General features: G+C 31.1%; 2 protein-coding genes across 2 annotated transcripts in view; one reads left to right on the forward strand and one right to left on the reverse strand.

The window, feature by feature from the left end:
* Nucleotides 1-6,396: 6,396 nt before the first annotated feature.
* Nucleotides 6,397-24,608, reverse strand: LOC134683353 (patatin-like phospholipase domain-containing protein 2). Its single transcript, XM_063542608.1, has 8 exons — nt 24,298-24,608; nt 20,165-20,397; nt 18,839-18,904; nt 17,121-17,388; nt 13,882-14,097; nt 13,087-13,213; nt 12,774-12,893; nt 6,397-9,170 (listed from the first exon to the last, which is right to left on the reverse strand). The coding sequence occupies exons 1-8, from the start codon at nt 24,458-24,460 to the stop codon at nt 8,435-8,437; spliced, it is 1,929 nt and encodes a 642-aa protein (XP_063398678.1). The 5' UTR covers nt 24,461-24,608; the 3' UTR covers nt 6,397-8,434.
* A 182-nt stretch (nt 24,609-24,790) lies between these two features.
* Nucleotides 24,791-27,096, forward strand: part of LOC134683354 (protein saal1-like) — a 41,946-nt gene continuing 39,640 nt past the window's right edge. The window contains exon 1 of the mRNA XM_063542609.1: nt 24,791-24,920. Coding sequence (XP_063398679.1) covers nt 24,914-24,920 — 7 coding nt within the window. The 5' untranslated portion in view covers nt 24,791-24,913. The remainder of the gene's footprint in view (nt 24,921-27,096) is intronic.

The raw sequence follows: 27,096 nt of genomic DNA on the forward strand, positions 1-27,096 counted from the left end.
AACCAGATGAAAACACTGCAGTCCCTTTGTTCATTGCTGGATTTGCCAACGACTGTTAGTGTAAGTTGTAAGGATTGGGCGCCTTAAAACTGTTGTTTTAGGAATTTCTACGGCAGGCGGCATTGTTACAGCACTGACAGTTCACGTTTAGTTTAAATAGTACCTTGATATTGGCTCTTACAACAGCAAATACTGTACTTCTCAAACAGTCATAAATTGCTTCATATTTTCTATGGTCCTTAATGTTAGTTTTTGCTTATCATGTGAATTAGTTGCTCTTTGACTAAACATTTCCTATGATTGCTATTTAAGTCTTGAGATTTCTTGTATATACGTTTAGATTCTTGATCATAAAAGTAAAGCGATAAAAACTTTTCTACTATTCCGTCCAAAACGGCACTTTCAGTTCGTTTATTTTTGCTCCCTAATTTTGATGTTCTTCTTTGGCCTTCGCAATCTGACAATGAGAGGCATATCCGCCCAAAACGCTTCTGGATTTGGATCCTTTGAAATTGCACTTATTAGATAAAGTGATTCCTTCATTTGGAATAGTGTCCTGCTCCGCCATCATTCTTTTTATTCAATGACGGCATATACTTGATGACGTTTTGTTATGTTTTACGTCGATGAAAGGACATAGTCGGTAGATTTGAGCCAAAAATGGTCATAGATTTAAGTAAATAAAGGACATAGATGTGAGACAATACAGGACATAGATTTGAGACAATAAAGGGGTCTATGACGCAATATTAAAAAGGACATAGATTTGAGGCTTACATATATTATACAAATACAGCCTTTGTATGAGGTCGATACAAGGATATATTGACCTGAAAGAAGTATATTGACTGAGGACGAAGTCCGAGGTCGATATACTACTTTGGGTCGATATATCCTGTATTGACCTCATACAAAGGCTATATTTGTTATATTATTAATTTCCGACCATATTTGTATCAAAATCGTCCTTTAGGATTATTGGAATTTTATAGATATTACATTTTCTCTAATTTTTGTGCTATTTTCACATTTCCTGACCGGTGTGAGAAAAATATTTCTCCTCACTAGTGAAAAATCTGTTCTCGGCAAATAATTAGTCGAAATTTGATTATGACGTCAAAATGTTTTGTTTTCTTCTCAATTTTCCTATTGTGACGTCACGTCATCAAAAAAAGGCGACCTTGTCTGATGACGTCGCATATAAAGAGCACAATTTTCTGAAAATCTTTGAAAAAGAACGATAAAAAGCATTAGAGAAACAGATTCCGACACTATAACTCGTGTATTACGATATTTCTCCACTCTCGACAGTTAAATTTTATTATTTAAAGGGCTCGGCAAGCCTCGCGCTTTAAATAATAAAAGTTAACTGTCTCGAGTGGAGAAATATCGTAATACACTTGTTGCAGTGTAAGAATCTATATGTCTCCTTGACAGTAACAAACATATTAGTTGTTATTTCATTTACTTTTTTTTAGTTTTTTTTTTTTACATCTTATGTATTTAAAGATTTTTTGTCAAATAATCGATGACAGATATCATGTGTTATAAAACGTTAAACAGTATCTTGAAATTCATTACATGACGTCACAAAGTATCGGTTTTTAGATATTCTAAAAATAACCGTGCGATATGCTTTTTGCCGGTCAATATGCTTTTTGCTATCCGCCGTTTTTTCTCTACCTTCGAAAATATAGTTTAACATGTGACTATCTCTAAACGAATCAAATTTGTTAAAATATACGAATTAATAATATATATATATATACATTTGTAATTGGTATTTCAGGATACTTTTGAATAATCATCCAAAAACTATTGAAATCTTGATCTTCAGCAAAATCTTTCTTGCCAACTAAAACCAAAGTTATATATTTGTAGGTACCGCACTCACAAAATTATTTTTGGTGTTTAATGTATTATGGTTACATGAAAGTGGATATATATGTAGGACTCATATCTGTGTTGGGTTCCAAATCTATGGCAGATTCCTAATCTATGGCAAATGTGACGTCATGCCATCCCAAATCTATGGCAGATTTTTTTCAATCCTAATCTATGGCAAGTTTTGTAACTTCCTAATCTATGGCAGATTTATGTTCACGTTTTCCAAGTCTATTGCAAATATTGTGCAAAGGAAAATAATGCAGTACGACCAATGATTTGTCTTAAACAAGTGGACATGTACAACAACGGAAGCATGCATGTCTATAAACATTTGTGAAATAAACATTCTATAATGGTCAAACAAATCGTGATGGTAAAAATAAAATGTAAATGATGAATAAAAACACCTTAATACAGACTTCAATATTGAAATGATGTGCCCTGTAAAAATAAACATTTTCTAATCTTTGCATGGTACCTGTTTAACCCATTCAATAAACCAACTAGTTTAGTAAGTCCCTTAACAAACAACTTCAATTTTAACAAGAAGGTTTTTCTTTTTATAAAACAGAAATCATAAATAACCAGTTGCTTCGCAGGGCACTGCATTATACGACCGCAGATGTAGAACCCTGAACAGATGGGACAAGTATGGACACAACTTTTAAGTTTGATACAGCTATAAATGTGGATTGTGATTAAATAATTGACACAACATAGGTTTATGTCACATTATGATTTTGGACCCTTTGGACCTTAATGTAGACCAATTTGAGAACTGGACCAAAAATTAAGAATCTACATACATAGTTAGATTTGGCATATCAAAGAACCCCAATTATTCAATTTTTGATGAAATCAAACAAAGTTTAATTTTGGACCCTTTGGGCCCCAAATTCCTAAACTGTTAGGACCAAAACTCCCAAAATCAATACCAACCTTCCTTTTATGGTCATAAACCTTGTGTTTAAATTTCATAGATTTCTATTCACTTATACTAAAGTTATAATGTACTGATCTCAATTCAAATTTCTAGTGAAGTTTGCAACAATAACTGGTCATTTAAATACATCATACAATATCAAAATGTAATAAACAGTGCTTGTTATCACTGAATGGTAAAGAATGTTTTAATTTATCAGTTGGTAGTAAAAATGAAAATACATTGTATATTGTATAAAACAATGATTAAAGTTGATTCAACTACTATTCTATACAAAGAAAGATAACTCCAATTTAAAATTAATTGCTATTGCACAATATTGTGCAATTAGATATTTCTTGCTATTGTGCAATACTGTGCAATTGAAAATTTCTAGCTATTGCACAATACTTAATATGATAATTTTGAATCCTGATTTGGACCAACTTGAAAACTGGGCCCATAATCAAAAATCAAAGTACATGTTTAGATAAAGCATATATATCAAAGAACATTTTGAAAGAAGCCCAAGAATTTAATTTTTGTTAAAATCAAACTTATTTTAATTTTGGACCCTTTGGACCTTAATGTAGACCAATTTGAAAACTGGACCAAAAATTAAGAATCTACATACACAGTTAGATATGGCATATCAAAGAACCCAATTATTCAATTTTTGATGAAATCAAACTAAGTTTAATTTTGGACCCTTTGGGCCCCAAATTCCTAAACTGTTGGGATCTCAACTCCCAAAATCAATACTAACCGTCCTTTTGTGGTCATAAACCTTGTGTTTAAATTTCATTGATTTCTATTTACTTAAACTAAAGTTATTGTGCAAAAACCAAGAATAATGCTTATTTTGGCCCTTTTTTGGCCCCTAATTCCTAAACTATTAGAACCAAAACTCCCAAAACCAATCCCAACCTTCCTTTTGTGGTCATAAACCTTGTGTCAAAATTTCATAGATTTCTATTTACTTAAACTTAAGTTATTGTGTGAAAACCAAGAAAATGCTTATTTGGGCCCTTTTTGGCCCCTAATTCCTAAAATGTTGGGATCAAAACTCCTAAAATCAATCCCAACCTTCCTTTTGTGGTCATAAACCTTGTGTTAAAATTTCATAGATTTCTATTCACTTTTACTAAAGTTAGAGTGCAAAAACTAAAAGTATTCCGACGACAATGACGACGACGACGCCAACGTGATAGCAATATACGACGAAAAATTAATTTTTTTTGCGGTCGTATAAAATGAACAGTTTCAATTTTCAAGAAATATTTATTTCTTTGTTTATGCATCTTTTTTATTTAATGACGATTTAAATCAAATTGATATCCGTTTTTGTATTTTTCACTTTATAAACTTTGCCAGCTGTAGACAGTAAAATGTTTTCTATAACTCCTTTCTTAAAAAAATTGATGAAAAAAGGAGTGCTGTTGTTCATCACAGGCTTTGGCAAGTACAACTCATTTCATCTGCCTTCCGGATACTAGTAATAGGTCACATCTTCCTTGAGACTATCTGCAAATTGTTGTCAAGGGAAATGCCTATATCAGGAATGGTGTTCAAAATCTATGGGTTCCACCAACGTTTGCGGGGGCAACTATGTAATATGGCGTTATTGAATTGTGACACAATTCAAAGATCTGCCATTGATTTGGGGAAAACAAAAATCTACCATAGATTTGAGTTGTTTGGCATTTGTAACCTCACATTTGCCATAGATTAGGAGTCTGCCATAGATTTGGAACCCATAGATTTGAGTCCTACATATATACATCTTGGCACTACTAAATGGCATATTTATTTACAGTATTCTAGAAAAGATTCATGGTTGTTGTTGATTCATGCCTGAATCATATATTTTGTAAATTATTTTTTCTATAAGTAAGGCATTTAGTTTTTCTCAATTGAATAGTTTTTTTTTTATATATTTTTCATGTCAGGGCCTTCTATAAACACCTAAATGGTATGATCTTTCCCATTATTGAAGGCTGTACACAGTTGCCTATAATTGTTTACATCCACTTGATTTAAACTTTGGCAGATAGTTGCATCATTGGCAATTATACCACATCTCCTTATTCTTATATTTCCAATATGCCTGAGTCAGTGTAAAACAAATAAAATCATTATCCTCATAAATTATATATTTATAAGAAAAGGCTATTTTACAAAAGATGAGAAATCTGGTTGATAATCAATAAAATAGTATATGTTAACAACTCACAACAAAATAAATATTACATCATATATACAAAGAAACAACAGATAACAATTAAAAATACCTGGTATCTTCATAAACCTTAAAAAGCAGGTATTCACAATATAAAAACACTTTTTATTTTAAGACAATTTCCTATTTATAATAAAACCTTTAATTCAATTAGTGTGGTCAGACAACAAGGTCAATTCAATAAAACTTAACAGACAGAATAGTCTTGTTATATCATTTCAAAGAATGTCTCTAAACAATATGCAAGTCAAGCTAGAACTGACCGACAAAGTGATTTATAAGAAGTACATATTCTAACCTTTATGAAGGGGTGTAAAGAGGGGGTATCTGCAGGGAAGAATGTGAATTAAAATTGCCATTTCCTGATGAACAAACAATTAAAAATGTCGTCAACGTTGATCCTTTTACTGATTTCACGAAACACAGTGAACTTTTTTCATGGCTGCATGTAAAACCAGATGCTCCAACGGCGCAGCTTTATACGACTGCAGAGGTTGAACCCTGAACAGTTGGGGCAAGTATGGACACAACATTCAAGCTGGATTCAGCTCTAAATTTGTATTGTGATTAAATAGTTGACACAGCATAGGTTTCTGACACAGAATGAATGTGGTCTAATGAACTTAACGTGCTTGTAATCACTGAATGGTAAAGATTGTCTCAATTTATCAGTTGGTAGTGAAAGTGAATATACATTGTATATTGTATAAAACAATGATTTAAGTTGATTCTTTTAAAACTACTATTCTGGACAAAGAAAGATAACTCCAATTTTCAAAGAATATTTCATAAAAACTGTGCAATTGAAAATTTCTTGCTATAGCGCAATATTGTGCAATTTTTGGCCCCTTATTCCTAAACTGTTGGGACCAAAACACCCAAAATCAATCCCAACCTTCCTTTTATGGTTGTAAATCTTGTGTTTAAATTTCATTGATTTCTATTTACTTATACTAAAGTTATTGTGTGAAAACCAAGAATAATGCTTATTTAGGCCCATTTTTGGCCCCTTATTCCTAAACTGTTGGGACCAAAACATGTGTTTAAATTTCATTGATTTCTATTTACTTAAACTAAAGTTATAGTGCAAAAACCAAATGTCTTCGGAAGACGACAATGACGCAAACATGATACCAATATACGACCCAAATTTTTTCAATTTTTGCAGTAGTAAAATAAAAATGGCAAAACATGATGCACGAAAACAACACTTTACCACCCTCTTTATATGACTATATTACACTTTATAAATGATTCAAAATAACTTGAAATAAATAGTTTTTTGACTTTACAATCACTGCATGGTAATATCAAGCACCAATCCAAAGTATCAACAATCACGACAATATCTAGCAAGATCACAAGCATTAAATGATGTTTTATCAATTTAAGGGAACTAATATCTGCATTGTGAAGTCATCTATGTTAAAACATGAGGTAAGAATGATAAGACAAAAATAAAATGACAAGAAAAATAAAACAAAAATACATCAAAACAGAACAAAATAGTATATTTTATAATAAAACATATATATATAGAACTGTTATATAATGGTATGTAACTAGAAACTAAAATATATATAGTACATGTACCAATATGAGATAGTTGACTACAGAGACAAATATTTGGTTTGTTTTGATCCTATGTGTATAACATACAATTTGTAACTCAGTCAATTATTATTATTTTCTTATATTTTGCATTGATATTATTATGTGATAACTTTCCATGTCAAACGAATTCATTAGAGAATGTATCTTCTCAACAGAAAATGGGGATAACATGATGACATCATAAGCCAAGATAAATGGGGATAACATGATGACATCATAAGCCAAGATAAATGGGGATAACATGATGACATCATAAGCCAAGATAAATACAGATAAACAGATAATCTAGAGTCTTTCAACAAGAGGAAGCTACAAGGCTACCTTTTACTATAGGCTATCACCCTTCAATGATACTGTTAATAACAAACTCAACTCATAACCTTAGATAATATATAATTACTTTTATTCCTTGTCAAATTAAAATGGTTATGGTAAAAACTCAAAATTTCTAAATAAAAGAAATATTACAATGTATATATAATTATGTTTCATATTGTCCAATTAAATGGTTTATGTAACAATTTTTGTTTTAAATGGTTCAAAAAATGTTATTTAAAAAACTTATAAATGGCCTTTACATATATTTTTGTTTACATACTATATTTCCCTGAGTGAATATCAGATTTATACATATTAAAGTGAAGTTAATTTATCTCCTCTTTTCTCAAAAGTAAATTAAATTTATATGTTTTCATTCCCATGCTTTCTCTTCATTTCACACATCATCATGATCATAATGCTCTATTGTTATGTTTTTACCAGGATGCGTTTTGATTTAATAATAGAATATGTGTAACTATATTGGTCCTATAGTTTTACTATTAATTCCATTTGGATGGTTAAGGAAGGAAATCTGACAAAAATCATTGTTATTGAATATCTTTTTTTGCCTTATTTTAATTGTCTTGCTGAACACTTTTTTTTATTCAAAGTTGCATGTTTTTACAAATGTTTTATTCGAATCTACGAAATGAAAGTGATCTTGCTTTACTGTTGAATCAAGTTTGTTTGCTTAACAAAAGATCCTTTACATCGAAAGAAAAAGTATGTAAAGAAATGTCTGCCCAAAAACAATGACATGATTAAATACTAGAAAATGTTATATGATGAAATCTTTAGTTTTTTAAGTATTTCATTGGCATATTATTAATTACTACAGATTCCAGAAAATCTATCATATAATGACACCTTCTCATTATATTCTTGCAAGAATTGTTTTCAATTTTTATTTGCCTGATGGAAACTTCATATTTGACAAATTTTTATGTATCTGATGAACTGTTAAACATATATAGTTATCTATGAACATGGTGAAGATTTGTTTTTCTTATAAGAAGATAAGCAATACAGCCTATCAAAATTAAACATACACCAAGAAGCTCCTCAACCCATGCTTAATAACTTAAAAAAATAAAGTATAGAAAATAAAAATCAATTATTTCAACATGCATAGAACTCTGGATTTATTTCTGTTCACATGGTATAGAACACTTCATGGTGCACTTCAATTTCCACCAATTTTCGAAATTTTTTAGAGAAAATAATTATTTACTTTGTTCCTAACTAAGATTATACATAATGACACTGTAGATGATCAAAACTTCAAAATAATATTTCATTTGTAACTTAGGTTTAAGCATATTAATAAATTTTTGTAATCTTTTTACTGTTTTTAAAAATATAACTGCATAGATACGTTGTTATCATTAGTAACATTGTCAAAATGAGAATTGCATACCAGAATGGTGCAGTCAACAAACTATCCTATCACATTATAGCACTAGGTTAGACTTGGAATTGGATCGTGATCCTCCACCACTGCCACCTGATTGTAAAGAGTTTGACCGTGATTGTCCAGCACTGCAGCCTGATACTAATGAACTTGACCGTGATCTAAAACAATGACCTTCTAAATTTTTTTCATTCTGATGATGGTTTGTCTCAGGTATGTTTAGAAGTTCATTTATGAAATCTTCTGTCTCTTGTTCAATTTCTGGTTTCATTTCCATGTAGGAGTCCCATGAAAGGTCTGGACTATGGCTATCCTTTGAAGGACTTGGAAGATTCATGTCCATCTTATCAATGTCAAAAATTTCTTCAAAATTATAGCGTTGTGTGTCTTCTTCATCTTTGTAGTAATAAGCCATTACAGATTCCATCTCATTTGATATGTGTAGGCACTGTTCAAATGTGTCAAAGATTTCCTGGTTGTGAAGTGTGCTTTCTTTCATATTAGACATATCTGTACTTACTACAACATTTTGGCCATGCGCACTGGATTCCAAAGATATCTTATCAATATTCATGTGATCCATGTGACCTTCAAGGTGACGAAGGGTGTGAAGGGAATTTCTTACTTTTGTGTCAAAATCAACAGCAAATCCTATGTTAAGATTTCTAACCACTGGTGCAGTTGGCTGAGGCTGGTATGGACTACTAGATGGCAAGGCACGTCTTGAGACATCTTTGTTCAAATTAAATTCTGTAATAGCCAGCTGGCAAGTAAATCTATAAAAAGACAGAGATATTAATATTTGTTGATACTTTGAAGACTTTTTTTCTACATTTACTTTTGGGAGAAAATATCACATTTCTTCAAAAATATTAATTTTGAAATTAACTTTGGGAAGCTGAATTTCACATTTCCTTAAAAGGGGTTTCTCTTGTCTGCTTATGTAAAAGGTTAATTCATGTAATTTTCATTGTTCAATAAAACTGAATGACATAATTGAAAATAGTTTAAATCAATAGGCAAATAAAATTATGACTAAGTTGTGAAAACTTGAGTTAATGTGCAAAATGTAAAAATGTGGCTTGAGCAGTAGAAAAATAATACCATGGATGCATTCATCTATTGTCAGCAAATATTGTTACCAAATGACATGTTTGTTATTTAACTTGTTATAACCAGATGCTCTGCAGGGCGCAACTTTATAAGACCCCAGAGGTCGAACCCTGAACATTGGGGCAAGTATGGACACAACATTCAAGCTTGATACAGCTCTGAATTTGGATTGTGATTAAATAGTTGACACAACACAGGTTTCTGACACATAATGAATGTGGTCTAAAATCTTAAACTTAAAAACTTTTAATTTTAAATTGGACATTTCCTATATTATGGTCCAATATCCAAAATCTAAATACATGGTTAGATTCAGCATATCAAAGAACCCCAAGAATTCAATTTTTGATGATATCAAATAAAGTTCCATTTTGGACCCTTTAGACCTCAATGTGGACCAATCTGATAACCGGGCCCAAACATCAAAAATCTAAATATATGGTTAGATTAAGTATAAATCAAAGAACCCAATATATACAATTTTTGTTGAAATCAAACAAAGTTTAATTTTGGACCCCAATTTGGACCAACTTGAAAACTGGGCATATAATCAAAAATCAAAATACATGTTTAGATTCAGCATATCAAAGAACCCCAACGATTCAATTTTTGTTGATATCAAACAAAGGTTAATTTTGGACCTCGATTTGGACCAACTTGAAAACTGGGCCCATAATAAAAATACTAAGTACATCTTTAGATTCAGCATATCAAAGAACCCCAAGGATTCATTTTTGTTGAAATCAAACAAAGTTTAATTTTGGACCTTTATTTGGACCAACTTGGAAACTGGGCCCATTATAAACTAGATGCTCCGCAGGGCGTAGCTTTATACGACAGCAGAGGTTGAACCCTGAACGGTTGGGGCAAGTATGGACACAACATTCAAGCTGGATTCAGCTCTAAATTTGGATTGTGATTAAATAGTTGACACAGCATAGGTTTTTGACACAGAATGAATGTGTTCTAATGAACTTAAAATTTTTGTTTTCTCTTAGAGCAATTCACTGTGCTGTTGAATATTAATCCTCTCAAAAAAATGTTTGAAGAAATTTTCTTTTTATTCATGAAATTTCAAATGAGAAAAATTGAACCCAATTTTTTTAATCACATTCCCCTTTCCCTTATTCCAAAACTAATCTCAATTTAAATTTCTAATGGAGTTTGCAACAATAACTACTCATTTAAATACATCATAAAATATTAAGATGTAAAAAAACTGCTTGTTATCACTGAATGGTAAAGATTATTTTAATTTATCAGTTGGTAGTAAAAAGTGAATATACATTGTATATAACAAAGATTTAAGTTGATTCTGGACAAAGAAAGATAACACCAATCAAAAAAAATTCTTGCTATTGCACAATATTGTGCAATTAGATATTTCTTGCTTACTATTCTGGACAAAAAAGATAGCTCTAATTTAAAAAAAAATTGCTATTTCACAATATTGTGCAATTAGATATTTCTTGCCATTGCGCAATACTGTGCAATTGAAAAGACTTGCTATTGCACAATACTTAATATAATAATTTTAGATCCTGATTTGGACCAACTTGAAAACTGGGCCCATAATCAAAAATCTAAGTACATGTTTGGATTCAGCATATCAAAGAACCCCAAGATTTCAATTTTTGTTAAAATCAAACTAAGTTTAATTTTGGACCCTTTGGACTTTAATGTAGACCAATTTGAAAACAGGACCAAAAATGAAGAATCTACATACACAGTTAGATTTGGCATATCAAAGAACCCCATTTATTCAATTTTTTATGAAATCAAACAAAGTTTAATTTTGGACCCCGATTTGGACCAACTTGAAAACTGGGCCAATAATCAAGAATCTAAGTACATTTTTAGATTCAGCATATCAAAGAACCCAACCGATTCATTTTTTGTCAAAATCAAACTAAGTTTAATTTTGGACCCTTTGGACCTTAATGTAGACAAATATGAAAATGGGACCAAAAGTTAAGAATCTACATACACAGTTAGATTTGGCATATCAAAGAACCCCAATTATTCAATTTTGGACCCTTTTGGCCCCTTATTCCTACACTGTCGGGACCAAAACTCCCAAAATCAATACCAACCTTCCTTTTATGGTCATAAACCTTGTGTTTAAATTTCATAGATTTCTATTTACTTATACTAAAGTTATGGTGCAAAAACCAAGAAAAATGCTTATTTGGGCCCTTTTTTGGCCCCTAATTCCTACACTGTTGAAACCAAAACTCCCAAAATTAATCCAAACCTTTCTTTTGTGGTCATAAACCTTGTGTCAAAATTTCATAGATTTCTATTCACTTAAACTAAAGTTATAGTGCGAAAACCAAGAAAATGCTTATTTGGGCCCTTTTTGGCCCCTAATTCCTAAAATGTTGGGAACAAAATTCCCAAAATCAATACCAACCTTCCTTTTGTGGTCATAAACCTTGTGTTAAAATTTCATAGATTTCTATTCACTTTTACTAAAGTTAGAGTGCGAAAACTAAAAGTATTCAGACAACGATGACGACGACGACGCCAACGTGATAGCAATATACGACGAAAAAATTTTCAAATTTTGCGGTCGTATAAAAATCTAAGTACATGTTTAGATTCAGCATATCAAAGAACCCCAAGAATTCAATTTTTGTTAAATTCAATGTTACTTTTATTTTGGACCATTTGGACCTTAATGTAGACCAATTTGAAAATGGGACCAAAAATTAAGAATCTACATACACAGTTAGATTCGGCATATCAAAGAACCCCAATTATTTAATTTTTGATGAAATCAAACAAAGTTTAATTTTGGACCCTCTGGGCCCCTTATTCCTAAACTGTTTGGACCTCAACTCCCAAAATCAATCCCAACCTTCCTTTTGTGTTCATAAACCTTGTGTTTAAATTTCATAGATTTCTATTTACTTATACTAAAGTTATTGTGCAAAAAAACAAGAATAATGCTTATTTGGGCCCTTTTTTGGCCCCCAATTCCTAAACTGTTGAGACAAAATCTTCCAAAATCAATCCCAACCTTCCTTTTGTGGTCATGAACTTTGTGTCAAAATTTCATAGATTTCTATTTACTTAAACTAAAGTTATAGTGCGAAAACCAAGGAAATGCTTATTTGGGCCCTTTTTGACCCCTAATTCCTAAACTGTTGGGACCAAAACTTCCAAAATCAATCCTAAAAAGCACTATTTTTTATACAACATATGATAAACCTTGCTGTGTATTGTCTTTTCTTATTGGACAGATTAGCTGATATTTCTCTTACCTTGCTGTGTATCGTCTTTTCTTATTGGACAGTCTAGCTGTTATTTCTGTCATCAAGGCAATAATCTCTCTGTACATGTAAGTCATATCTTGTGGCAAAGATGGTAAATATTCCAATAACCTAAAATTATATATATTTATTAACAATTCATGTAACTTTTAACAAGTGTATCTTAGCAAAAAACTTCAAATAATTTTTTTTGCTAAAAGTATGTCCCAAAGTGTTGCAAATAATAATTATTGAAACAGCATGATCATCAACAAAACCAGTAAAACTGAAAAATCTTTCATCTAAAACCTTGAAACGAACTTACCTTACCACACCATTGTAGACAATATCAAATGGTAAAACCCATGGTGTTGCTAAAACTCCCAGGCATCGTAATGTTCTAGATCGATGGATATATGACTGAAAACTTGTACTTATAGCTGCCTGGAATGCTGAAATTTAAAGGAATATTTATATAAACAATGTAAAAATAGAACTAATGTTTGAGTCAAATATTGTATTTAGTGAGATATAGAATTATACAATCCAACCTGTGTATGGAGTGCACCTTTCAGACCAAAGAAAAGAATTAATATTCAAAATGCATAGGAATTACTACAGTGGGACATGAATAGATGACTTCAGAAGACAAGCTTTTCCCTTCAGAACAGAGATGACTTTAACAGAAGTTTTGACTGTAGTATAAAGCAATCAAAGCGCTCTTTCTCATGACAAGTGGAGATAATTTTGGTGTTTTGCTTCTTAAGGCTCTGTTTTTTAAGTGATCATATGTGATCTCCCTTTTCCTGACATTTTAATGGCTAAAAATATTTGTTCAGTTGGACACCATTTTCCATTTCTATGGTTACATTCACTATTGTAGCTACTATGTAGGGCTACTTAGATTTTGACTACTGAAAGTGTAGCTAGCATAACGTCACAGTACCCAAATTGCACTGAGTACCCAAATTCAACTATTCTAAAAAAAAAAGAGAGATAACAAAAATAATTTTCAGTTTTTTAAATTGATGATGAGACAGAGAGGATGATTTAAAACCAATAACATAAAAGAAGTACATGCATGTATCTTTGAAAGACAATTATTTGTATTTTAGAATACCTTCCACAACAATAGGAGGTAATGTATCAACCAGAGCTCCTTTCTGTTTTATTCTGCAATCTTCACAGTTCTCTTCATCACACAGACCATCAACTTCTTCTTCATTCAAGTTACTACTCTCCTGTCTGGAGGGGACTAAACTCAGAGAGGATGAACTCTCTTCTACTGAAACAATGGACGATTTCACTGTCAAATGTCGGGAACATGTTATCAACTCTACAAACAAAGAAAAGAAGTTTGATTTAGATGTTTGTTTTCCTGTACAAACTTGTATACCAATCATTGAATGAACTGTAAACTGTGAGTCCTTACATTTGGCTCAGCAATTATACTTTTATTTACAGACTATTTCCTTTAATTTTTTATAAAATAAGAGAAATAATATCACTGATAAGCAAGCTATACATGTATGTATCAATGTAACAGTCATGACAGTCAAAAATTATTAGAAAGAGAAACAACTACAATTTCTCAACTATTTTTTACTAATCTAAGTGATTTTAAATCATTTATTTGAGTGAGTCCCCTAACTGTGTACTGTGGATTCATTTATTTTTGTGGATGAAGTAAAACTTGCATTTTGGTGGATATTTGATTTAGTGGTTTTACCAGTCTGCATGCAAACCCTATATAAAATATGTAATTCGTTGAACATTTGAAATTGTGGTTCAACAGTACCCGAAACCCACAAATATTGGTATCCAAGGAATAATAATGAATCCACAGTATACATATAATATCTTAGAAGAAGGACAGGTTGTTCTAATATCTGATGTGATGAATAAATCCTTATCGGCCTAGCCAAGATCAGATGTGCATTTCATAGTGGGTCTATGTTATAGGCTTGTAAAGACAAGAAGATAACCTTTGAATAAGTAACAAATCTTTGAACTGATAAAGAGAATGTAGGGTTTCACAATGAATATCAAATATCATGTATAGGTGTTACCGTTTTAAAATAAAACACTAAAATACACGCTGAAAATGGGCAAAATTTCACGTTATATTGTTTCATTTAAAATTTCGCTGTTTTTATCAATTGATAGTTTTTAAGTGAACTTAATTTGAACTACATTATTGGTTCACTGTTATAGACAATTCATTCATCTTTCTTTTACTGGTTGTTGCAACCAAAAATCTCCAGTGGTTACAAAGTTATGATAAAAAGTTGGACACTATGTGCTTGTTATGAAATTTTGTACTTTTGTTTTTAGCTTACTCAGTGTAGTGATAAAAGAGAAAAATAAATCAAATTTATGCTATTATGTATTTAGTTTTCTCTTCTAGTATATACATTATCAAAAACTACCTCATATATCAATATTGCAGTACCCTAGCTGGAGATATATGCCATCAAAGTTGGATACACAAATAAAGTGAAAAAATGTCTTGTCCGTAGACATGCATTCCCTAGTAAACTGGAAGTATAATAACATTAATATTGCATTGCTAAGTTCCTGTTCTTTTGTAGATATGAAAACACTACTAACATTTTTTTCTACCATCTATAAATAGAGGAAAAAATTCAAAAATATGTCAGAATGTCTTGTCCGTAGACACATGTCTTGTCCGTAGACATGTCTCTTTATCAATATTGCTTTGCTTTATGGGTCTAAATTAGTCCTATGTGTTGTTTAAACATAGAAATATCTTATTTTTGATAAATAAATGGTAACTTAAGTGTACTCAGTTTTTGTAAAATTACTTCACAGGAGTGGATTTTAAAAAGTGGCAGATTATCAGTCATAAAAAGCATACCTTATCTTACTTCAATATTGTTGATTCCAATTGCTGCATACCTTAAAAGGTTAACTAAATCAAATGAAGAAAAAGTAATTCTCTCTCTCTAACTTTATCTTTTGTGTTTCAGTATTAACAGCACGGAATTGTCTACGGACAAGACACTTGTACATATCAAGTATTAAATTCAATTATTTGTCTGCTCTGGAACTTAAATCTTATTTATAGGTGATGAAAGTTATCTATTCAAATTAAAACTCAGTATTTTCAACATAAATATAGTCACAATTAGTTCTAACAGAATTTTTTTTCAACTGAAATTGTCTTGTCTGTAGACATTACCACAATATATTTGTATTCAATTTCCTTGAGTTCAGCCTAATTTGAAAGGTAACATGCATGTTATTTTTTCAAGAGAACACATTTAACTATATCAAAATTGAGTTTTAGTAATAGTTTGATTGTTTTAAACATTCAGATATATGGATTTCAGTAAAAAGAATGTGTCTTCATTTTGGCTTAATCAATAAATTATTGAGATATATAAAGAATTATGGGTACAATTTTATATTTTCCTAAATTTAAAAACACAGATTAAAATTTAGTTGGTAACTTTTAATCTTAACTTTAACAATCATCTTTGAAAGCATTTAATTGAATATCAATAAAATGTCTTGTCCGTAGACATTATCAAAATGTGTTTGTTTTCATTTTTCTGAAAGTTAAGCATCATTTGATAGATAAACCTGATAAAATGTGTGGTTTTTTTTCAAGAGAACACTTTCAGCTATATCAAAATTAGTTTTGTAATAACACATTTCATTAATTATGAATACAATGTCTTGTCCGAAGACAAAACATATGAATTGTATTGCTAAGTTTGATTGTTTATTGTAAGAATATGAATGAAGTTATTTTAATGTTCTTTACACCAATTGCAAAAGAAAGGTTTTTTTTGGAAGTTTTGTTATTTATCGATAAGTTTAGATACAGTTTTATCAGATAAGATTAATAATCAAAGAAAGCTACTATTGTTTGAAATAACTGTGAGTTAAACATGTTCTTGTCAATTTTTTTTCAATTAAAATGTTTGATATTCAATAATTCTAAACATATTTTGTTGTCTTTGTCATTGACCAAAAATCTGACACTGGTGACCATGTCTTAAAGGCAACCATTAAAGAAAATTATACAGTTTTTAAAAACCATTTATTTGATAAAAATATTAAATATTTCTTCCAAAAACTGCATGAAATTATATAAATGCTTCCAGTGTTAGCCTAACGATGGCAATTTTTAATAATTTAAACTATTTTTGAACCAAAATATCAAAAGAGTTTTTTCCTGAGGTGATACTCATTTTTGACTTCATGTGAAACACAAAATGCACATCTGATCTTGTATAGGCCGTTATGTGATTTGTTACACATTTTACCCCCATTCTGCCTACAGAATTGAAAATCTAGTAATATTGCTTCTAATGATTTAAATTTACTAACCATTTCTTTGAAGAAATCGTAAACAATCATCAAATCCATGTTTACACATGTCACTAAGTAATTCTGGCTTACATGGAAACAATATTCGTGTGATTCTGTATAAATTCTTCCCCGACATCTGTACACTGGTGTTGGCAAGATGGATGTGAGCGTCATTGGCGACTTCATCACTTGGACAGATGTCACTTTCACCAGCGAACGGGGAGACGGTGACAGTGTTCTCGTCTAGAACTGGCAAGTTATCACTTAATCCACCATCTACATACCGCTGAAAAAATAATGAATGTGTTATTCTTCTAAGTCACACTAAGTATATGCAATATTAAACACAAGTGGAATATTAGCAGTCAGCAGTAGTTTTTTTGTTTTGATCATGTTGATGTAGATGTTCTGTAGCTTTATATATTACTAGAACACACCCTTGATATCGGGGGGGTCGTGACTGAAATAAAGTATATAACTATGGGCAAGCCTTATTTTAGTATTAGTATTGTCATCTGATAAAGTCATGCCGATTATAAGATACACAGTTTTCTCTGCTTTCAAATCAGCTTTCTGTTTGAAACCGTCGAACTAGAACTTATCAATTATTGGTAATATTCATTATTTGGAAAACAAAAGGTCCTGGAATGGAGTATTTTTAAATCAACAGCATTGTCCTATATTAGTTATAAATAAATTTGAATTCTTTGATTAGCTGTTTTACGTCATGCCCGCTAACAAATTGAAAACTGTACCTATACGCCTTATTTTTAGTCCAGATTTTTAGTATTCGTATTGTTATCTTAGAAAGTCTTACTGATTAAAATACTACAATAGGTAACAATTTGACAACTTAGTAGTGTCAACCCTGTGATTATGACCCGTGTATATAGCATATTAATCATGAATACACCGTTTGTTGGTGCGACTGTCAGATGCGGAACGTACAGATAAGGTAATAGGTAACAGGTGAATATACTATTGGTATCGGTATCGGACTCGACCCGGAACTTCTTAAATATTGGCAATATTAATTACGTGGAAAACAAAAGGGCCTGGAGTGGTGTAATTTTTAATCTACACCTTTGTACTATATTAGTTAAATATAAAGTTGAATTCTTTGATTCGTCGTTTTTACATGATGACGGCTGACAAATTGGATCTCGTAATTTTAGTATTACAGATATATAGCTAGAGATCTGTCAAATTCATTCAAGACTTATATCTATCATAGAAGATCCTATTTTGACCTCAACTACCTGTTTTGTCAGACAGGAAAAAAATGACAAATCTTAAAGTTCTAGCAAAACACTCATTTATTTGCAAATGTCTGTTCTCAATAAGCTCTTGGTGTTTATTCTATTTTATTTTTTATTTACCTGATTTGAAACATGAGGAGTTTTATTTGTTTCAAATGCTTTTTTCAGACTAGTTATAACCTCCGCAGTAAAAAAGCTTTGTAAATAGACAAAAGAACATGTACACACTAGAAGCTACAAAAATGTACCGGTATGAAGCAAAAAAGGGTTTTAAGAATAGCTTTACAAAGATCAATGTAATTTGGTTTGGCTATGTGGCTCCTTTAAAAATTATAAAATGTATCATATCATTGATGGCTAACTGATCGATGTACATGTGTGGTACAGAGAGCCAGATTCACCCAGTTATGGTTTATAACAAATACATGTATGTATACTGGTCAGATGTGCTAATGATGATACTCTTTGTTTACTTACTGTTCCTTTGAAGACTGGAGGCAGGAGACCAGAATAAAAAGGTATATGAGCACTGCATAGTAGAGCCTGAAAAACATCAAATTTAGAGATAACTTAAAATTATGCATAGAATGAATAAAATAAGCAACAAATTATAGATATGCCCAAGGATCAATGTGAACCAAAGCCACCCATGCCATCATCTATAAAGTTTGATGACATTTCCCGGGTTTCCCCCTCACTTTTTGATATTCATTTTATGGTGATTAATCACTGAATAATTTTCAGGGGTTTTGTTTTTATCAAAAATACATCTCACTTCTCAGATGTCGGGAATTAAGGAATTCATCTTTAGTTTGTCTTGCATTGTTATTCTATGTACATTTTACACATTTTTGCAAGTACATCTATACTCTGATCTATATCTTTATTTCTAGAAGTAAACCTGTCCAAGAATGAGGTCAGTAGAACAAGAAATTTAGTTATGTAATCTTGTACCTAAAAAAGAGTGCTAATGTTTACATGTACTTGACCAAGATATATAGATTTGGCAAGTTGACATATATACAAAATACCTGTATTTATTTATGGACATGACATGTGTAGGGAACACATGATACAATATATGTAGGAGTAGAAACTTCAACAAATTACGCAGATTATAATTGTTATGACCTACTTTTGTGTCATAAAATATTTATATCCCTCCGATTGAAAGATTATTGATTTCTTGTGCTTACTGTACATATAACTCATTAATCACTTCAATTTGTTTTACCGGTAATCAACCTTAATTCTTAACCTCAAATCGACTAGTTTTACCCTGGATAAATAGACTAGATAATAAACACAATCCAACAAGCATTTCAAATAAAATCAAGACCCCTGTAATAACTTATTACATGTAGATATTTAGAACCTTGGCTTTAAAATTCCTCCAAAGTTTCAGTTAGTAACCAAATATTGTCAACTTGATTTTAATGCATTTGCACATTCAATAGTTGGTAGGTGCAACATGGTCTTATAATAATTTAACTGAGTTATACGGTGAGGACCATGATTAAACTTCAGTTTGCACGTGTGTATACAGAGGAAACCATTAAAAACTAATCTATCTTTGGATTTTATAACATATAATGTATGTTCCAAAAAAAGTCAGCCAACTATTAAAAGTAATATTGTTTTTTGGGCATTTGTATAAACTGTATCAAGATTGATCATTGAAGTTGATTTTTTTCAGTCAGATTTCAACATTGACAAATACATGTATTAAGAGCTTAAGGCAGAAGCAAAAATAACAGCTAAATATATACATATAATGTCTAGGGTTCCCTGTCAAATGCATACCTGTATTAGCTCTTCTTTAGAATCATACTGTGAAACCAGTACAGCTTTACGGTCAGAAACCCTTGTAAGTGAGATAAATAGCTTCCCTGAGGCAATTGTATGTGCATCTTCTGGTAGTACTACGTTTAAAGCATCTCGTAAAATCTTGACAATATTAAAACTTGGATGTAAAGGTCCAAGTGATTTCGATCTTGCCTTTGTTGCTAAACGTAAAATAAAACTAGTGCATTCCCCTAAAAAAAGAAAATAAAGTAATAAATGTACAATTAAAACTAATTAAAACAGTTGAAAAACATCCTAACTACCATATAACTTGTTCATGTGCATGTACGTAGGGAACATCACATGCAATGACCAATTCCAGTTTAGAAACTGGCAAACTAAAAATAAGTAGATGAGGTATGATTGTCAATGAAACAAATATTCAGAAGATAAATAAGAACAAGGATGTATAAAACTACAAGTGACAGTCACAAATCATGTTAGAAAAATGTGAAACAATTTAAAACAGAAAACCAATGTCTTTATTCATGAAGACCTGATCCCCTCAAAACTGTCTTGGGGAAAATTGATTGTTCATGAAATATTTTTTTAAATCCTACACATTTATATACATGTACATGTAGCTATAGAATATCTGTACATTTTGTAGATGTTCATGATGTTTGTGTTTATATTTGATTTTACATAACATGCAAGTGTTGCAATTGCAAGCTTTCTTTGAATTGAATTGAAAACTGTGTATTTTTCCAAGCTTAGTATCAATATGATATAATATATTTTGAAATGAATAAATTAATCTGTTAAAATATTAAGGTTACAAGCTGGTACTGCTTATATCAACCATAATTGTAAGGTTTATATTTTTGTTTGCAATGCACTTCTAGCATGGTGAGTTTGATCATTTTACTTTTTAACCAGTACCTTACAAGTATATCACAATGTTGTGACATCACCCATTAGACAGCCTCATGTCCAATATGTTGATGTGCTGTACATGTAAGTGCCCTCAAAAACATTTTGTTTTGTTGGAATATGACCTAAAATTGTTGACAGGCCTTATACATGTAACTGTAAACAATAATGGGTCCAGTTTGAACTTTTGACATTAAATATTTACAGAATTAAACCTATATATTAAACAAAATAATCTATACTTCTTATTTTTGACCCCAGAATAACCTCGCAGACCAAATTCTAAATAAGAGCTGTTATTACAGCAACTATATACATGATATATATAATAATTGTAATTTGTTTCAAACCAGCTTCCAGTGACTGTCTGTGAGCACTCATTATCATATATAAGTACTTTGGCTCTTTTGCATACATTTATTTAACTTGTCACATATTTTTTGTGCTTTGTGTCAACCTGGTGAGTCAACACCTTTAACACTGAGTGATTCTTATTGTGTATTTTAGTTGCGCTGTTACAACACTGTCCCTGGTTAGAGGAAGATTGGAGTGCTCACAAACATGTTAGAAACCATGCCGAATTCTGTCATGTGTCTGTCCATGTCAGTGATTAATGTTGGTTGCATGCTGTATCCCCTATTCATTTTAATTAATCAGGTCCTGATTAGTTATTATTGTTTGAATTGTTTCACATTTTATCATGCTGGAGCCATTTATAGCTGACTATACATAATGGGATTTTTCCCCCCTGAAGGTTGTACATCCACATCACTTAGTCTGTGCACATGGTGCAGGGACTACCCTGAAGGTTGTACATCCACATCACTTGGTTTGTGCACATGGTGCAGGGACTATATATTCTTATGGTAAGTACATGTATATATACATGGTGCAGGGACTATATAGTCTTATGGTAAGTATGGTAAGTATATATATAGACTGTCCATAGTTTGTGGAGGATAGTATTCTTATCATCATGATCATGTTTATATTACATCTCTTTAGATTATATATTTGAATAAGGAAAATATATCAATGTGTTTCTAGACAATAATTAATCATGATATATAATATCAGACCATGGAATACATTAAGAGACACTTTATTCAACAATAATTAAACTAAAAACATTGAATAGCCATGCCTGCCAGCTGAGATGTGAAAGTTTTTACTTAAAAATAAACAAATGTGTATTCATTTTACATTTAAACATGTTAATTCCCCTCTGCATGAAAATTAAATTAAATCAAACTTAGTGTGTATTTTTTTGAGAAGAAGTTAAAAGAGAGACAAAAGATGCAGATAAATGTACAAATGGGAAATTCAAACTTGTAATTATAATCCGAAATAAATTGAAAACACTGTTACCCTGGCTGCCTGGTACACAATGGCATAAAAAAATAACAAAAGACAATAGTAAACAAAAAAAACCAAAGAAAACTGAAGACAACATGAAAATATCCTTCTATACTACAATGTACTACACATACATGTGTAGTATGCATAGTGACACAAACATACAAAATGTGTGAATTAAAAAGTGATTAATATGTGAGAATGGTAAAAGAAGTGTTATAATGACCATTTAATGGGGGAACTGACATGATTATCACAGCTTGTCATGACTATTGTGACATAATATATATTGTCAGTATATATCTTATATAACTTTTGAATACTACAGTTTGTGTAATGTGATGTATAGCCAGTCAAGGTCGTTAAAAACTTCCATTTGTTGTTTGTGTAATGTTTAAATCTTTGTTTCAACACAGAAACAGAAGTCTTCTAGAAACTGGTACACTAAAACCTATTATCATTTTATTAAATATAAATATGAACATGAAACACATCATGTCTTTTTAAAATATAATAGAGAGTGCTACTATGTTCACATTAATTGATAATTTGAAATAATTTTATTATAAATATAAATTTTTAATACATTTGAAAGTTATCACAATCTAAAAGAAGTTGACACGTGAGCTTTGAATTTAAGTATAACTACATATGTACATTGTATTGCAGGGTACACACAATGTATAGAGTTTTTAATTGTTGTCTTGTGTCTAAACAGTCTTGCATTTTCTTTTCTTCAAGCATATAATATTGTGTATATGGTTTTGTCAATCTTGAAATATATTTCATTGCCAACATGGTATATACAACGTATATATCATCTTACTTTTTAACATTTTGTTACTCAATCTTCAGTTTTTCATGGAGTGTTTTATGGACTGTGGTTTATCTTATTGTTGTTGTCCTTGATTAAACATTTGTCTGGTATATCAAAAATAATAAACCTAGTACAATGTACAAAATGTATATACATGTATATGTATCTTTTAATGAGTTTATATCCCAGCCTTGACATGCATCCTTTGAAGGATATTAGATTTAAGCAAATGTAAATAAAAACAATCTGTACAATACCATATTAACTTTGGATTATAGTACTGTATCATTATATCCTGGACTGCGTCATACATGTACGTGTACATGACTTTACTCAAGAAACATGTACTATTCTTGATTCTGACACTCACAGACAAGTCAGTGATAAAAAAAATAATTATGTACACGTTTATTCAATCATTCATATTGTCTAGAACTTAATGTGTAACTTAATTGTAATAACATGATGAAGGTAAATTCAGAGTTCAGACAAAAGAAATTATTAAACGTGTAACTGTTGTTTCCAAGTTTTTGGTATTGCTTCTGATTTTTATCAATATGTTACATGTATTTGGGACTTCTGGGGCCCTGTGGTGAAATAAAATTAAATACATGTAAGTACTCTATACATGTATTTTTTCTTGATTTGAGCTTGCAATAGACATGTAGGCTACTAAAATTGGATTATTAGAATTTATTCTGTGACAAAAGAGTGCATGTACATGGAGTTATGTACATATAATTTCACTCCTGCTTTTTTTTTTTGTAGACATCAAATGACTCTAATTCAGTCAAATAAAGCAATCCCTTTCATAAGGGAATGGCTAGTGCAATTAGGGTTAATATATTTGTATTCACTGGAAATATAATCTGATATTGCGAATTAAATAGGTCAAACTATATATAGCTATATTCAAGTTGTATTGTATAATAATTGGGTCACCACAAATTAAGGTCAGATCTACCACAACTAATCACAACCTACTGACAACATATGGTAGATGTATTGACTATCTACTTGTGATTGAGCTTTACACTTAACTTACCTAAACAACAACCACATAACAAACAGCAAGAAATTATAGAACCAGCGCTAGCTCCAGCAAAAATTCCATTTTCCACAAGTTGAGGGGCATGTTGTCGCAAACAACTCGCTACTCCCACATGATAAATCCCTAGAAATCCACAGCCTGCAAACGAAAAATTCATGCTATGAAGGCAATAACGGTAGGCCTTTACTTCCCCATTTTAGCTCTTTATTATTAAATGTGCTTAACTTCTGTTCTCTACTCTAGTTTTTGGCTGTATGATGTGTCAATGTTTGTTGATATATGACGTAGAAGCGAGCCCCCAAAATGGAACGATTTGATTGGGTTATTATAATCTTCTGATTCATTCTAAATCATTTAAACGTTTACATGTTTTAAAAAAACACTAAATAAAATAATAATAAACATAATGTCTGCAATATATCCGTGTATACATACATTATTCTATTTAAGACGCTGTTTCAATCTTTTAGTGCGGAACAAGTAGAATAGAACAAGAAAGGCGTATATATCGCGGTTATTTTTTATGTTATTTATATTCCGGATATAATCTATATGTCCGTTATTGACTTTGTTATTTATAAACTCACTACTGCATGGAAAAAAGAAAAATATGAATGGTATATATACCCTATACTTTTGTGTTAGTTGGTAGCTATAATACCCTTGATGACAGTAAACTAAATTAACTGATACAAACTACCATTGTCTGTCCATTTGATATTTGACTTTCTTTGTCAGATAGGCATGAAATATTTTGCAACACTTGTTTAGTTTTATTTTCCTATCATGTCTTCATGATTTCCTTGATAGAGCGTTGCTACTCTCAAGGAATCTTTTATACCAAATCTTCCATAAGGGGTAGTTGAAATCATCTTTTTTTTTAATTTACAGACTCTATCACAAATTGGTTGACTGTTATGAAATATTATCTGTTTCACAAATGATAATGATATGTTCCTTATACAATGTACATGTATGTTATAAGTAACAATCTGTTCCCTTTTGTTGTAAATGTGTGTTTTGGTTATTTCCAAGTAAAAGAATATTGTTATCTATTGTAATAAGAGAGTTTATATAAGTTGACAGAAGTTATTTCTAGTGTTTAGTATATCGAATGAGTAATTAACGTACGTTTTACTTTATGTTATTAGCTGTATCGATTACGTCGTATTTGGCGCAACTTTGTCATGTATTGTTCAGAACGTTACCGTTGGGTCAATATTTTAAGCGTGAACCAAAAAGTGTACATTTATGAGTTCTCAACTGGATGAATTAATACATTGTAATATGTCTAGATTTGTTTATTCATAAGATTGCATTATTATAAGCATTTTGAGTCAAGGACTCCTATATTTTATGTAAGCATTTTACGTTATGTTTTTCTTCCTGCTTAGAATATTTACTTCCGGTAATTTGAAATAAATACCAGTGCAACGTCACGTTCGTTAGTCTTTTGCTGTGTTTACGTTTGGCTTGCAGCAAGGCTCATCCCGGGGGGTCCTAGAGGTAAGAAGCAGCGCATTAGCTGTATGCCTTGCATTATATTTACCGTATTTATCATTGTACATAATATTTAAGATAAACCCAGTTGACCCGTACGAAAATACACGAGAAAGATTATTGTTTTAGCAGCTTCGCCCCGTATGTTTATTATATATTATTGTTGGAATATTGTACTTGTATGGAAACACATCGGCTGTTTAATAAAAGTATCATTTTTACTATTGATCATTTATTCACGCTACCAATGATGAGACAGAACAGACAACAGTTTTGACGTCCATATTTATTTATTATCCCGTGTATTTACTAGTTTTATGAGTATTCGTATTTGCTGGCTTTAAAACTATATAAAAACATAGCAAGAAGCAGAAATTACGACACCTTTCATGAATGTGCCTTACCTAATTATACTACATGTATTTACTGGGTTAGTATAAAACATGTGCAACAATACTGGTGACACAGGTGGAACCGGATCTGCTTTCCCTTTCGGAGCACCTGCGATGACGAATCCGGGTCCGTATGCCCTAATTCACGTTCGCCCTAGTACCTGTTCGCCCTGATACCTGTTCGATCTGATACCTGTTCGCCCAGGGTCCATTTGCCCTGATTTTTATTTTTTACTAATTGTTGTCTAGTGGCATAATTTTAAGTATTTGAATAAAATATGTTGAAGTTTGTTGAAAAAATCACCGAATATTGATATTGCCGCAATCAATTTCATCATTTTCCCTTTGATTGCAGTAGAATACTGGAATACAATGTATTTATCTTTGTTGATATTTGTTTACAAAATAATTGTATTCAGTCATTCACTAATGTATGCAGTATAACTTAGACTAGTCTCAGAGTATTTGTATGAATGAACTTGTAAATCCGTTTTACAGTTCGTACATTTTTTTAAAAATTAATTTCAAGCTGAATATATTATCAAAAGAATTTTGTTTTTTATATTATAAATCCATCAAAAGACAGGTATCACAAATGTCAATAAGCAGTGATCCGAATTATTTTGTCATAAAACAATAAATTAATGATCCTTAACAAGCCATAAACTTTTAGATATTTCCATGTTTTCATAAATTTCAAGAATATATACCATAGAAATATATCTGATTAAGTTTATTCAACTTCAATGCCCTGAATATTAATATTTTTTAGTAGGGCTAACAGACTCTAAGGGCAAATGGACCCAGGGCGAACATGTTACTAGGGCTAACGGTCCCGATACCTGCGATGACCCCCAGTTTTTTATTGGTGTTTTATGTTGCTTAGTCTTTAAGTTTTCCA

Source organism: Mytilus trossulus, chromosome 9 (genome assembly GCF_036588685.1).
Source record: "Mytilus trossulus isolate FHL-02 chromosome 9, PNRI_Mtr1.1.1.hap1, whole genome shotgun sequence".
Taxonomy (NCBI): Eukaryota; Metazoa; Mollusca; class Bivalvia; order Mytilida; family Mytilidae; genus Mytilus; species Mytilus trossulus.

What these genes read in the sequence shown, in the direction of transcription:
- LOC134683353 (XM_063542608.1), bottom strand. Translation starts at nt 24,460, where the DNA reads ATGAATTTTTCGTTTGCAGGCTGTGGATTTCTAGGGATTTATCATGTG. An exon ending in CTAAAGAAGAGCTAATACAG is followed by an intron (nt 18,905 to 20,164) that starts GTATGCATTTGA and finishes GATGTTTTTCAG; the next exon opens with GCTCTACTATGCAGTGCTCA. An exon ending in ACGATTTCTTCAAAGAAATG is followed by an intron (nt 14,098 to 17,120) that starts GTTAGTAAATTT and finishes CTTTGTTTGTAG; the next exon opens with AGTTGATAACATGTTCCCGA.